At 43.0% G+C, this 15,291-nt stretch overlaps 1 protein-coding gene across 1 annotated transcript in view; it reads right to left on the bottom strand.

The window, feature by feature from the left end:
* The window catches only part of SPMIP4 (sperm microtubule inner protein 4), a 40,329-nt gene extending 38,661 nt beyond the window's left edge, over nt 1-1,668 (bottom strand). The window contains exon 1 of the mRNA XM_055421001.2: nt 1,535-1,668. Within this exon, the coding sequence (XP_055276976.2) occupies nt 1,535-1,668 (134 nt within the window). The remainder of the gene's footprint in view (nt 1-1,534) is intronic.
* Nucleotides 1,669-15,291: the final 13,623 nt, after the last annotated feature.

Genomic DNA, 15,291 nt, shown 5'->3' with positions numbered 1-15,291 from the left:
TCAGAAAACAAAGATCATGGCATCTGTCCCATCACTTCATGGGAAATAGATGGAAAAACAGTGGAAACAGTGTCAGACTTTATTTTTTGGGGCTCCAAAATCACTGCAGATGCTGTTTGCAGCCATGAAATTAAAAGACGCGTATTCCTTGAAAGGAAAGTTATGACCAACCTAGATAGCATATTAAAAAGCAAGACATTACTTTGCCAACCAAGGTCTGTCTAGTCAAGGCTATGGTTTTTCCCGTGGTCATGTATGGATGTGAGAGTTGGACTGTGAAGAAAGCTGATCGCCGAAGAATTGATGCTTTTGAACTGTGGTGTTGGAGAAGACTCTTGAGAGTCCCTTGGACTGCAAGGAGATCCAACCAGTCCATTCTAGAGGAGATCAATCCTGGGTGTTCATTGGAAGGACTGATGCTAAAGATGAAACTCCAATACTTTGGCCATATCATACGACCAGTTGACTCATTGGAAAAGACTCTGATGCTGGGAAGGATTGGGGGCGGGAGGAGACGGGGACGACAGAGAATGAGATGGCTGGATGGCATCACCGACTCTGTGGACATGAGTTTGAGTGAACTCCGGGAGTTGGTGATGGACAGGGAGGCCTGGCGTGCTGTGATTCATGGGGTCGCAGAGAGTCGGACACGACTGAGCGACTGAACTGAACTGATCTGATGTTACTCTTTGGGCTTCTCTCGTGGCTCAGATGGTAAAGAATCTGCCTGCAGTGCAGGAGACCCAGGTTGAATCCCTGGGTCAGGAAGATGCCCTGAAGAAGGGAATGGCAATCACTCCAGTATTCTTGCCTTGAGAATTCCATGGACAGAGGAGCCTGGTGAGCTACAGTCCATGGGGTTGCAAAGAATTGGACATGACTGAGCAACTAACACACATACTGCTCTTTATAAAGTTTGATTAAAACATTAATTCACAGGGCTTCCCTGGTGGTTCAGTGGTAAAGCATCTGCCTGCCAATTCAGGAGACACAGGTTTAATCTCTGGTCCAGGAAGATCCCACATGCTGAGAAGCAACTAAACCTGTTTGCCACAACTACTGAGCCTGTACTCTATAGAGTCCAAGAGCCACAACTGCTGAGCCCTCACGCCCTAGAGCCCATGCTCTGCAACAAAAGAAGCCACTGCAATGAGAAGCCTCATCATCGCAACTAGAGAGTAGCCGCCATTCTCCTCAATTAAAGAAAAGCCTACACATAACGAAGCCCCAGCACAGCCAAAAACAAAGAAACAAAATTAATTCAAAATGAAGGAACAGATCATTCTAGAGTTCTAGAATGCAGTAGATGAATTTGATGTTTGCCTTTTAAAAATATACACTAACTTTTTACTTCTTGCCAAGTTACTAACAGATGTGGACACTTCAAAGTTTAGTTCATTGTCATATTATGCCTTCCCAGTGATATGATACACAGAAGAGGTCCATCATCTTAAATGCTTTTTCTCACAAAACAAAAATACAGTAATATATAAAACCTTTTATAATTGTTTGCATTCTCCAGTCTTTGTTTTACCTGTCCTCTGAGGCAGTTGGGCGAGTGGCCGTTTGCAGTGGAGTGTGCAATTCATTAGAGTAAAAGGTGTCTGACAGTATGTCAGCTCCTTCAAGCTCCCTGCAGCAGTAGGGCTGGCCATGAATTACTTCCATGCTTCTGGGCTAAAAGGGCACAACCTGGAAAAAGAGGAGGACACACTTGGTTAAAGAGTCATTGACTCAGTTGGTGTCACACTGACCCTCCCTCAGGGCAGGCAGGAAAATACTGCTCAATAGTTCAACCCAAGTCTGCTTAGAAATCATGGGCTCCTATCCTTGGGGTGAGCCCGATCTGTGGGCCCTTGGGTGTCCTTTCAGTAACAGCAACTTAAGTTCTATGGAAACGAATTTCAACTGAAACAAATCCACAAAGTGGAAGAGGTTCTAAAGTAGAGTATGAATAAGTGGATGACACGTGGACTCACTTAAGGCCTCTACCTCGCGGTCATTGACTGACCTTCGATTCTTGCCTCAATTTTAACAGTAATTATTCAAGAAAACTCAGCTGATTCCCTCTGCCCTGGTCTTTTTTTTAAACAGGGAGACTTAGCATCCAACAGAATTAACAGCTGTGTTTCTAAAGTCTTCAGGGATTCTAGTCGAGAGGTTCTTTGCAGAGAGGTGGAGAATCAGCGGTGCAGCACAAGCGAGACCCCAAAGTGAGAATTCCACCCTTCCTTGGGACTTGATGAGGGAAGCAAAAGATGCGCCTTGGCCAGGACCGGCCTAAGCCTAGCCTCCAGGGCCATCAGCGCCCTGCCGATCGCTGCCTCGGGGTTCCGACGCACCTTGGGACATGAGCCTGGAAGCCTTAGGCGACAGAGCCTCCCTTTCCCCTCCCTAGAGCTGGCGGGCCTCTGCGGGGCATGGAATTCCGCCGTCGTCCGCACCTGCGGCCCGGCGGAGCTTGCGTGCAGGTGCGGGTGAAGGAGAGAGAGGGCCGGCGGGCAGGCCAGGGGTGGGGTTGAGGGTGCCTGTGACGGCGACCGTGACCGTGGCAATAGGTCATGCTTGCGCGGCGGCGGGCTTCGGGGAGGAGAGCAGGGGCGGCGGTGGGCTCTTAGAAGTTTCGGAAGAAGCCAGCCCACGAACTCTGGAACCCGTAAGAATTGGAAGCCGGAAGGAAGGGGGGGAATGAGGGCTAGACTCCCAGTCCACCCGCGAAAGGAGTTCTTCCGGCACCCCAGTCCCTCGGCCCCGCCCCCTTATTCGCCCCGCCCTTCACCCTGGCCCCGCCCCCTGGCGCCCTCTGCAGGCCGTGTCACATGCTCCTTCGAGGGCTGCTTGGTCCAGGCGGCTCCCGGCCCTGGGGCTCGCGCGTTCTCTGCTGTACACTGGGCGGTGGAGGAGTGCGGTGCCAGGGAGACTCTGATGAGGTGGGAGCCTCCAACACATCCGTGTTCCTTACCCTCAATGGGGAACAGTGCTGCCTTATCAAGGGTGGCTTCTGCAAGACACAGCACGTGCAGCCCCTACATTATGCCAGGCCAAAGCTCTTCCTCCCCGAGGTGGGTGCGGACAGGGCAAACAGGCAGTGTGCCTGCGGTGGTCTACCCCATCAGCAAAGACCTCGCCCTGCTTCCATTACCTTTGTTACCACCCCCCACCCTTCTCCGCCCCTAATACTCCCCGAAGAAACGAATGTGAACCACAGTTCTACACCTACGGGACCACGAGTTTCTGTGATGGCTGAGGAAAGGACCCCTGAGAAGGACCCTGATATGAAAAGGTTGGTTACTTTTGCGGGGAGAGGCTGGAACTGAGCCTGCAGGAACACAGGGGAAGGTGGGGGCAAAAACGACCACCTCTCAGAAGGCAACTGTAACAGAGCTGTTCTCTGCCTGTTTCCCAACTTTTTAATCAACCCACTAGTGGGTATTCCCACTCCAGTACTCTTGCCTAGAAAATCCCATGGATGGAGGAGCCTGGTAGGCTGCAGTCCGTGGGGTCGCTAAGGGTTGGACTTCACTTTCACTTTCCACTTTCACACATTGGAGAAGGAAATGGTAACCCACTCCAGTGCTCTTGCCTGGAGAATCCCAGGGATGGGGGAGCCTGGTGGGCTTCCGTCTATGGGGTCACACAGAGTCGGACACGACTGAAGTGACTTAGCAGCAGCAGCAGTGGGTATTCAGTTTGTACTGTGCCTTCCAGGTGAGTGTTAGCTGATGTGAGGGAAAGAAAGCTGCGTTAGAGTAGACCAGGTGGTAATTTTGTATTCCTGGTCTGTTTCTTTGTCCCTGCAACTCTCTGAGTCCAGTAGTTCAGTTCAGTTCAGTCGCTCAGTTGTGTCCGACTCTCTGCGACCCCATGAATCACAGCATGCCAGGCCTCCCTGTCCATCACCAACTCCCAGAGTTCACTCAAACTCATGTCCACTGAGTCGGTGATGCCATCCAGCCATCTCATTCTCTGTCGTCCCCTTCTCCTCCCGCCCCCAACCTTTCCCAGCATCAGAGTCTTTTCCAATGAGTCAACTCGTCGCATGAGATGGCCAAAGTATTGCAGTTTCAGCTTTAGCATCAGTCCTTCCAATGAACACCCAGGACTGATCTCCTTTAGAATGGAAAGGTTGGATCTCCTTGCAATCCAAGGGACTCTCAAGAGTCTTCTCCAGCACCACAGTTCAAAAGCATCAATTCTTTGGCGATCAGCTTTCTTCACAGTCCAACTCTCACGTCCAAACATGACCACAGGAAAAACCATAGCCTTGACTAGACGGACCTTGGTTGGCAAAGTAATGTCTCTGCTTTTTAATATGCTATCTAGGTTGGTCATAACTTTCCTTCCAAGGAGTAAGCGTCTTTTAATTTCATGGCTGCAGTCAACATCTGCAGTGAGTTTGGAGCCCCCCAAAATAAAGTCTGACACTGTTTCCACTGTTTTTCCATCTATTTCCCATGAAGTGATGGGACCAGATGCCATGATCTTCGTTTTCTGAATGTTGAGCTTCAGGCCAACCTTTTCACTCTCCTCTTTCACTTTCATCAAGAGTCCAGTAGTTACCAGCCACTAAACCAGGAAGACTTCCCTGGTGGCTCAGATGGTAAAGCGTGTGTCTACAATGCGGGAGACCCGGGTTTGATCGCTGGGTGGGGAAGATCTCCTAGAGAAGGAAATGGCCACCGACTCCAGTGTTCTTGCCTGGAAAATCCCATGGATGGAGGAGCCTGATAGGCTACAGTCCATGGGGTCACAAAGAGTCTGACATGACTGAGCGACTTCACTTACTTACTTAAACCAGGAAGCGTAGAGTTTTCAGGAGGCAGAGTTGTGAATTAGGTGAAGTTTGACTTTCTTTTTGACCCCGTTAACATTCTTTTACCCAAAAAATTTCTCATAGAAGTTCACCTCAGCCTTTTTGCTGCTTTGTGTGTGCAGGGTACCCATGACATTACCTTTTCAGTCCAGCCTATTTTATATGCCTGGCCTCCCAGGACTTTACATACTTCACCTTTTTCCACGCTTGACCTTTGTCCAAATTTCCTCATGGCTTGATTCTTCCTGGGAGTTAATAACTGAGTGTCATCAGTGACATCTGAGGTAGCTGTATCACTAGCCACATGTTAGTATGTAATGGGTGTTTGTGATACCAGGAAAGTTGAGGAAACTGTAAGGTTATTGACCAGGATATGTGGTGATAGCTTCCTGGTGGGTTTCAAATTTTATTTTGGTCAAATGACTGTTGTTGTTTAGTAGCTCAGTTGTGTTGAACTCTTTGCGACCCCACGGACTGTAATCTGCCAGGCTCCTCTGTCCAGGGATTGTCCAGGCAAGAATACTGGGGTGGGTTACCATGCCCTCCTCCAGGGGATCTTCCCAACCCAGGGACCTAACTCATGTCTCCTCAGGTCTCCTTCATTGGCAAGTAGGTTCTTTACCACTAGCGCCACCTGGGAAGCCAGAGTGTAAAGGTTAGCAAAATTTAATTATTTTTGCCTTTGTTATTTTCAAGTAAAATTTACAGGCAAGAATAAGTTTTTTGCCAGATGTTTTAAAAAAACAATTGTTTTCTTTGGAAATGTTTTTACATCTGCAAGATTCTAAAGGATGTCAGGATTGGGTCTATTATTTGACCAACCCTCCTTAATCTAGGCTTTTATGATTTAATTCACACCATCTCAGCCATCTGGTGATACGTATGTGACCCCCAACGACACATGTCATAGTTGTTTAGTTGCTAAGTCATGACCGACTCTTGTGCAACCGCATGGACTGTAGCCCACCAGGATCCTCTGTGCATGGAATCTCCTGGGCCAAGAATACTGGAGTGGGTTGCCATTTCCTTCTCCAGGGGATCTTCCCAACCCAGAGATCAAACCCAGGTCTCCTGCATTGCAGGCAGATTCTTTACCATCTGAGCCACGAGGGAAGCCCCTTTACAGCCCTAGAGTGGGTCAAAGATATTTATTACCATAAGAAAAAAGGCCTGGATCAAATTCTGTGTGGATTTTCCCTATAGTCTGTGTGGAAATCCCTAAAGACTGGGGTGGGTTGCCATTTCCTTCTCCAGGAGATCTTCCTGACCCAGGGATCGAACCTGCATTCCCTGCATTGCAAGCAGGTTCTTTACTGCTGAGCCAGCAGTAGCCTCCTATCTAGATGTGTGCAGCATGATTGAGCAAATCCCCTTTTGGCTTGCCATATTGACTTCTCTTTCACTACCTCATTTCCCTTAATGTATTTTGTTTACCTTTTGTATCACTCGTAATTCTTCCAGCAGGGAAGGTGAAATTTGAAATGAAAAAAAAAATGTATGCATAGAATATTGCATCTGAGTTGACAAAAATTCCAAACTATGAAAACTAAATCTTTAACTGTCAAGAAAAGAATATGCAAGAAATATATAATAATGTAAAGCATGGATTATATTCTATAATCTTTTTTAAAGGATGTTATAGAGTATTCTTGCCTGGAAAATCCCATGGATGGAGGAGCCTGGTGGGCTAGAGTCCATGGGGTCACTAAGAGTTGGACACAACTGAGCGACTTAAGTTTCACTTTTCACTTTCATGCATTGGAGAAGGAAATGACAACCCACTCCAGTGTTCTTGCCTGGAGAATCCCAGGGACGGGGCAGCCTGGTGGTCTGCCATCTATGGGGTCACACAGAGTCGGACATGACTGAAGTGACTTAGCAGCAGCAGCAGTGTAGAGACTTTTAACCCAGTGGCATTTGATAATGAATAAAACTTTAAGAGACTTAGTACTCCTTGGGAGATATGAATATTTTTATTTTGATTTTTTTTACAGTTTTATTAATATAATTGACATACAGCACTGTATAAATTGAGGTTTGCTTGATGGTTCACATGGTAAAGAATGTGTCTGCAATGCAGGAGATGTGGGTTCAATCCCTTTATCAGGAAGATCCTTTGGAGAAGGGAACAGCAACCCACTTCAAAATTCTTGCATGGGAAATCCCATGGACAGAGGAGCCTGGTAGGCTACAGTCTATGGGGTTGCAAAGAGTTGGACATGACTGAGCAACTAATACTAACTGTATAAATTGGGAATCCTTGGTGGCTCGGTGGTAAGGAATCTGCCCACCAATGCAGGAGACTCGGGTTCAATTATGGGTTGGGAAGATCCTGTAGAGAAGGAAATGGCAACCTATTCCATTAGGGAAATCCTGGCAAAAAGGATTCAGGAGAGGAGCCTGGTGGACTACAGTCCATAGGGTCACAAGAGTTGGACACAACTTAACGATTAAACCACTACCACCACCACTGTATAAATTTAATGTGTACAGCATAATGACATGACATATATTTTCTGAAAATGAGGGACTTTCCTGGTGGTCCAGAGGCTAAGACTTCGAGCTTCCAATGCAGGGCACGTGGGTTTGATCCCTGGTTTGGGAACTAGATCTTGCATGCAGCAACTAAGACCAGCACAGCCAAATATTCAATTAATAATAGATAATAGATAAATACTTTAAAAAATAAGATGTATAAAGGAAAGCCTCATTCAAAATGGAGTTGGGAAGACCGTACACGACTGAGCGACTGAACTGAACTGAACTGAAGGGGGAGCTTTCATACACATACCACTCGTCACAGTTTACACATTCCAGCCAGAAGAAGCTTAATTTACAATAGGAAGAAGGAAGATTTTCTTCTTGCCTGGAAATAATCCAGCCAATGAGAAACTGTTACAACCCTGAAATCTCCTCTGGTGAACTTTTAAACAAACAGCCGCTCCCACCTTCCACTTTTTCACTATTCTTCTGTAAAAGAACACTCCTTCTTTTGATCTCCAAACTATGGGATTCACTGGTGGCTCAGACGGTAAAGAGTCTGCTTGCAATGGGTCAGGAAGATCCCTTGTAGAAGGAAATGGCAACCCACTCCAGTATTCTTGCCTGGAAAATCCCATGGACAGAGGAGCCTGGTGGGCTACAGTCCATGGGGTCATAGAGTTGAACACGACTGAGCAATTTCGCCTTTCACCTTTGGTCTCCAGACTATGCTTTGCATAGTTTCCATGGCCCAAAGGGCAATTTGTGTGGTATTCCCAGATAAATTGGATTTTGCTGGCTAAACCGTTACCATTTTCTTTTAAAGGTTCATATTCAGTTCAGTTCAGTTCAGTTCAGTCGCTCAGTCGTGTCCGACTCTCTGCGACCCCATGAATCACAGCATGCCAGGCCTCCCTGTCCATCACCAACTCCCAGAGTTCAATTACTTGGTATCAAAAGGGGCATTCAAAGGAGTTGAATCACAAAAGAACTAACGATCCTGGGAATCATGCCTGGTACCCACTTGATCTCCTTGTGTTCTCTATTCTTTTGGTCTGGTTAAGTCTCCTCTCAGATTCAAGCGCATTCCATTTGATTGAGCTCTCCAGCTTTTTAGGGGGATCTGTTTTTGTTTTTGTGATGCTATTGCCCTCTGTGTGAGCACTCATTTGTTTTCTGAACCTCTGATTTTGATGTATGGGATCCCAATTCTCTAAATTCTCTCAGGAGAGTCCTCCTTCTGGGACCACGGCTTACTTTGTGTTTAAAAACTGTGGTCCCTTCTTTTGCATATTTTCAACTAATTAGACCAACTTAATAAAAATTAGAACTCCAGTGGTCACTATGGGGAACTTTCAACCTCTTCATTACTGATAACTGTACATGTTTTAAACCATTGGTCTGTGGATAAAATAATAATGTTTATGAATCAATACTGGTGAGGAAATATTAATAAGGCCTCATGAAGTGCCTACTTTGCTTGTCCCACCTGTTCAAAACATACTCCTGGGAAACTGTCTGCACTGCCCCTGAATACTTTATTTTTAAAAAATTTTAACATTAAAACATTTTTAATTTTATATTGGAGTATATTTGATTTACAATATTGTGTTAGTTTCAGGTGTACAGCAAAGTGGTTCAGTTATACATGTATCTATTCTTTTTCAAATTCTTTTCTGAGCATATATTAAATGATATTTATTATATGAAATTGGCTTAAGCAATATGGTGGCTGCTGCTGCTGCTAAGTCACTTCAGTCGTGTCCGACTCTGTGTGACCCCATAGACGGCAGCCCACCAGGCTCCCCCATCCCTGGGATTCTCCAGTCAAGAACACTGGAGTAGGTTGCCATTTCCTTCTCCAATGTGTGAAAGTGAAAGGGAAAGTGAAGTCGCTCAGTCGTGTCCAACTCTTAGCGACCTCATGGACTGCAGCCTACCAGGCTGCTCCATCCATGGGATTTTCTAGGCAAGAGTACTGGAGTGGCTTGCCATTGCCTTCTCCAAATATGGTGGCTAGTAAGTGCAAATCTGCTGCCCTTTGTGAACAAGCCTGATAAGCAGACTCCAGCCACCTCTCAATCACTTAAAATTGCTCAACTGACCATTTGAATTTTTGGCAAATAAATTTTATACAACTCCCCCTGTCTCATGGATATATAATAAATGTATTTTTGTCAGATATTTATAATGTCTATTTTTGTTATATTTTATATTGGACTCTTAATTCAGTGATACAATAAAGGAAGGGTATGAGGAAATAGACTCTTCTATTTTTTTCAAGGGAGTACAAATTGGTATGATAGAAAAGGAAGGCAATTTACCAGCATCTGTTAAAATTATAACTGTCGCATGGACACAACTGAAGTGACTGAGCATGCACGCATAGCATTTTGGTCTAGGAATGCCTCTTCTAGGAGTTTTCCTACGTGCATGCACCCATAGGGTTTGAAAACATGCGTAACAGGTCTCCAATGCACACAGAGATTATTCAGTGTAACACTGTGCATAATAGGAAAAGATTTGACATAATTGTTCACCACATAAATTGTTATTTCCATGCAATGGTATACCAGGCAGCCACTAGAAAGAGTGATGACATGTTTTATTGTCTATTAACAACCTCTGAGATATATTTTCATGGAAAAAATATATCTGAAGAGTTGTGGAGTATGTTGTGTAGCAAATGAAAGTATGTGTTTTCTTATAAATTATGTGTATATGTGTGTATATATATGTAAGCATTTCTTATATATGCATACTCTTCCTTGAAATATGCACAAGAACCTGGCCACATTAGTTGCCTTTGAGAAGGGGAACTAATAACTGGACTTCAGTGGTGGGAGGGAGGTATTTGACCCTATTCCTTTTTTGCACTTTTTGAATTTGAACCATAGTACCTATTTGTTGCAGATTGCATTTTCTGGAAGCAGATGCTGAGTTGGAGTTTGGGGTCTAAGTTGTGTATTAAAAATCAACACCTGTGAAAGGAAGAAAAGGAAGCAAGATTGGGTAGAGGGACAAGTCCATCAGTGACTTGAGCCTGACAAAACCGTGGCTAACCTTCCGTGGAGCTCTGGAGCACTGATGGCATCTCAGAGCAGCCCGAGGTTGGGTGGGAAAAGTTGTTCTCAACCTTGACTCAGTCAGGCATTGACTGCTTCTGATTTCGGAAGGGTATTATGGTGGGGCCAGATAGCTAGCTCTGCAGCTGAGTCAGCCCCCGTCAGAGTTGACAGCTTGAGCGGCGGATCTTATTCTGAAGGGGGATCTAGGTGGTGTGTCTCAGCAATGACTTTACATTTCCTACCCCTGTGCTTTGTGAGAATTTGAATGGATATAAAACCCCAACGTGTAAAGGAGGAAGTCGTTTTCAGATGAATAAGTCTTCACACAATATACCTTCCAGGCACCTCTTTCTACCTATTTAAGTCAATGATTCCGCCCCCCTTGGCCTTTGCATTCTAAGGCAGTTTTAACTGATGCAAGTAGTATTCTCATGTTTGTTTAGAAATTTGAATCCATACAGAAAAATTTCTAAGCATATTGAAATTAATTGCTTCTGGGGAATAGAAATTGGGGGTGGATGTGGTTGGGGCTTGGGACATTAGTTTTTCATCCAACTGGGACAGTTTGGAGAGTAAAAGGGAGGGCTACTAATACTTACACTGGGGTAACAGGCATAAATCTGAACTGTCCCTGGGAAACTGGAAGTTTTTGCAGTCACCCTAACTAAAAGCCTTGCAGAATTCTTTTGACTTTTTAAACTTGTGCAGGTGTCTCTTTGCTAAACATAAAATAAATCTTAAAAGAAGATTGATAAAGTTTTGGAAGTTAATTAGTACAACTTCACACAAGCAGAAGTGACATCTGTGATATTCCTTTTTGATATCCCTATTTGATGTATAACCATCCAGTCTCTGCTTAAACACCTTTCCATGACTCATGTGAGTCAGATCTATTAACTGGTTATAGTTGTTAGAAGCTTTTTTAAAAACTGCCAGTTTGTAACTTTATACCAATAGTCATAGCACAGAAGCCGTTCCCTCTGACTAGCCCTGGTTTTACATGTACATCGCTCTCATTAGTGCAAGAGAAGTGACACCTCTTACTGTCCCTCCTTAGCTTTCCTACACCACTGTGCTGTGTTTATTGGTATTAGAGTAAACAGTGCCTGCAGGCTTGAAAAGTGGGGACCGCAGGTTTGCTTAGGCTAAGAAACAAGACTGCAGAAATGATTTAGTGTCTTGGGTAAGGTCAGCAATAACCCTGCAAGGTAAAAGCCTTGTCAGGTTTGACTGGCAAGTGAAAGGCTCATGCATCAGAGAAGTCGCTGACTCCAGTGATATAACCCCTGGCTTCATTCCTGTTCCCTTCTTCTGTCAGGCTGCCACCGTTGCCCTTCTCTCTGTCCTGTGATGTAGGACATGACCAGGATTGACAGAGAGAGAAGCCAGAGGGGGCAGTTGTTAAAAAGTTACCCAGACAGATTGAAATCCAAATGCCTTAATTCACCATGATACGTTTTGATTAACGAGAGTGAGAAAGTGAAGAGGTTGTGATTTATAATCAAAGAAAGTAATGCTTTAGTTACTGAAATGCAAATGCCTTAATTGGGAGGGACAAAAATTAATAGAAATAATTAACAAAAATTAATGGGGTAAAAAAGATATATTAAGAGGAAACTTAAAGCATCTTTGTCACAATTAGAAATACATTTGGTTTGTGGTAAAAGAAAGTATGTGGTAAAAGAAATTAAAGAGTCAGATGTAAATATTTTAGCATTTGATCAATTTATGACTTCAGTTACTATTTTAATTTTATGATAAACAACCTTTCCATTCCATTGTAGATGTTTTAATGTAGAAAGAATCTTGCTGATTCTTAATGGGTACTGCCTGTTTTGTTTAAGTATTCTGACTTTCCTTAAAGATGTGCTGATTCCTTAATGCTGCTGCTGCTAAGTCACTTCAGTCATGTCCGACTCTGTGCGACCCCATAGACGGCAGCCCACTAGGCTCCTCCATCCCTGGGATTCTCCAGGCAAGAACACTGGAGTGGGTTGCCATTTCCTTCTCCAATGCATGAAAATGAAAAGTGAAAGTGAAGTCGCTCAGCCGTGCCCAACTCTTAGTGACCCCATGGACTGCAGCCCACCAGGCTCCTCCATCCATGGGACTTTCCAGGCAAGGGTACTTAAATCACAGCTAGACTCAGTCTGTAAAAATGTTTACTTTTGTCTATTATAAACTGTTGAATTGAGGTGCTTGTGCATTAGTTTAAAATTTTAGTTGTTAACTGAGCCTTTAGTGCACAGTATATTGTACAATAAAAAAAGGAGGATTTTAAAGACTTTCTGCTGTGGTGGGGTGGTGATTATTGTTTTTGGTATAAGATTTTAAAATCAGTTATGTAAAAATGTGGAACATTTTCTGCCCTCTTGTGGTTAAAAGTAACTTTGCAATATCAATTACAATTCAGTGCTTTAAATTACAAGGGAAAAGCTGTGTGACATTTTAAAAGCAGGTTGAAAATTATGCAGGTTTATTGCCATAGCTAATTAGTATTGCAACATATTTTAAGAAAGTGAAACAACAGTTTTATGTTTTATTAATAACAGTATACTAATGCCTGGAAACCGGCAAGAGGTAAAATAAATTTTGAGATAATTTTTCTTCAGGATTAAAATAATATTTCTCTATCTCTACAAAGAGAGTATTAATCCCACATTAATCTTATTAAAGTATTACTCCACTCCTCATTCTAATGGTGATTTTCCAGTTCAACTCCTTCCATACTTTAGATCCTACATTTACGAAGAGAATAATGGGGGATAATACTTCTCATTTCCTAACCTACACATAGGATAATACACATTGCCTTTGTGTTATGTTCTAAGAGGAAACTTTCATGATATAGGAAAAACAAAAATGGGCTATTAGAAAGAATGTGATAGTGCCCTGAAGTTCAAAGAGAAGTACTATAACATAGTATGCGTATGACTGTTGTCCGTTATCCATTTCCCGGGGAAATTAAACTAATCAAATGCTTCATCTTCATTACTGTTCTGAAATAAATGTGTTCTCATATCTGACTGATAACAAGCTTTTGCTGTCCCAGATATTTCTAAAGAAGCACTAACTTCTGCCTCAGGTGAATACCATGCCATCTAAACTAGTGAGATGATAAAATAGTTTGGGAGAAAAAAAGATTAGGAACAATTACTTCCTTTCAAACTAAGCTTCCAGGGAATATAGGAAAAATTTAATGTTCTGGTGAAAAATCTAATATTCCTAAATAAGCTTGTCAGAATCAGAGCATCTCTAAAAAGCATCAACTTTATTGTTGTCAGGGGCATTTTTTCTTGTAGGCAACATAATGTTAAAGCTTTGAGTATGGTTATTTAAATATTAATAGTGTGAGTATAATTAGAGAATAGTACTAGACCTTGTAAAAAGGCAAGTGAAATGGACTTAATGTCACTGAACTGTACACTTAAAAACAGTTAAAATGGTAAATATTATGTTATGTGTATTTTACCACAGCAAAATAGAATACATAAAAAAGGCAAATGAAATGTCCTTGGTTGTTTTCATACTTCTAATAGCAAATAAAATGTACAACATCTAATAAATGTTTTAGGAACTCAAGGCCACTTAATAACTAGTAAGTTAAAATGAACATTGGGTATTATGTTCACCAGATAATATGTTCCTAATTCAGTTTGACTCTAAGCAGCAAAGTGATGTTTTCCACAGGGCATTTAGTAACAGACATCAATCTGTGAAAGGCAGGGAAAGGCTGCAGTAGTCCAGTACTCCCACAAGTCACGTTGGTGGACTGGGACAGGCTTACTTCAGATTTACTTTAATTCCTTTATTGCTTTGTCCCACTTCATTAATAGGGTTGGTAAGAGACTGCAAATAACCCAGGGAGTGAGAGACGTATCCAGGCAGAGGCATACTTACTGATGCCTTTCCCAGCTCCACTGGCCAATGACTGCATATTTCAAAGCCTCTCCTGAACAGTTCGGTTCTCCCACTGAAGCAGAAACTGATAGTTGATGAAATTGATAATTGATGATAGTTGAGTTTCATCACCAACTATAGCACTTTCTTTACTATAGAAAAAAAATCATTAGTTGCTTCTTTAGAGTATAAGTTAAAAATGGTAGAGCATTTCTTCTGTGATGTTTTAAATCTTTTCGGTCATTCATTACTAAGGTGGACACTTCCTTACTTCCTTTTAAGGTAAATACCTTAACAAATGGCTAGGTTAAAGCTGTCCAGGCATCTAGGTCTTTTTTTCCCCCACTTTCTTCCTCCTTTCCTCCTTCCTTCCTTCTTTCTAAAAATCTGTATATGATGTTTAAAGCATTGAGGCTTTCTTCCTGGACTTCAGTGTGCTCATGTTTTCTTTTGAAAGTTTCTTTCAACAACTGTTTCCTGACTACTCACTACGTTTGGGGGCTGGATGGGAGGTGATTGACGGGGTGGTGGTCAGGACAGTGGATGAAGGAGGAAAAGCACAAACTTTGAAATGAAACAGACCTTGGTCGAGTCTGTCTGTTAGCTCTCATTTCTTCAGAATGTTCTTTGTGAGCTCAGTTCTCACAGTTCTCAGTATAAAAATGAACATAACAAGAGTGCTTAAAACAGTATTAAGTTTAAAACAGGCAGAGTTATCATAGCAATCAATAGTCACTGTTATTAGTAAGCTGGGGATGGGATACAAAGAAGAGCAAGCTAGTGCAGTGGTTCCTAACTAAGGATGATTTTGCCTCCAAGGGAGCATTTGGCACTATCTGGAGACGTTTTTAGTTGTTTTATTTATCAGGTGGTGCTACTGGCATCTAGAGGGTAGAGGCTACTGGTGTTGATAAACATCCTATGATGCACAGGGCAGACTCCATAGCAAAGAATTATCCAGCCCACAATGTCAATAGTGTTGACCTTGGTTGAGTAAAGGAAAAACATTAAAATATGCTATATATTTCA

The sequence above is a fragment of the Moschus berezovskii genome, chromosome 3 (assembly GCF_049115385.1).
Source record: "Moschus berezovskii isolate FMDL1 chromosome 3, NW_MosBer_1.0, whole genome shotgun sequence".
Lineage (NCBI taxonomy): Eukaryota > Metazoa > Chordata > Mammalia > Artiodactyla > Moschidae > Moschus > Moschus berezovskii.
This window is presented reverse-complemented; position numbering and strand designations above follow the sequence as displayed.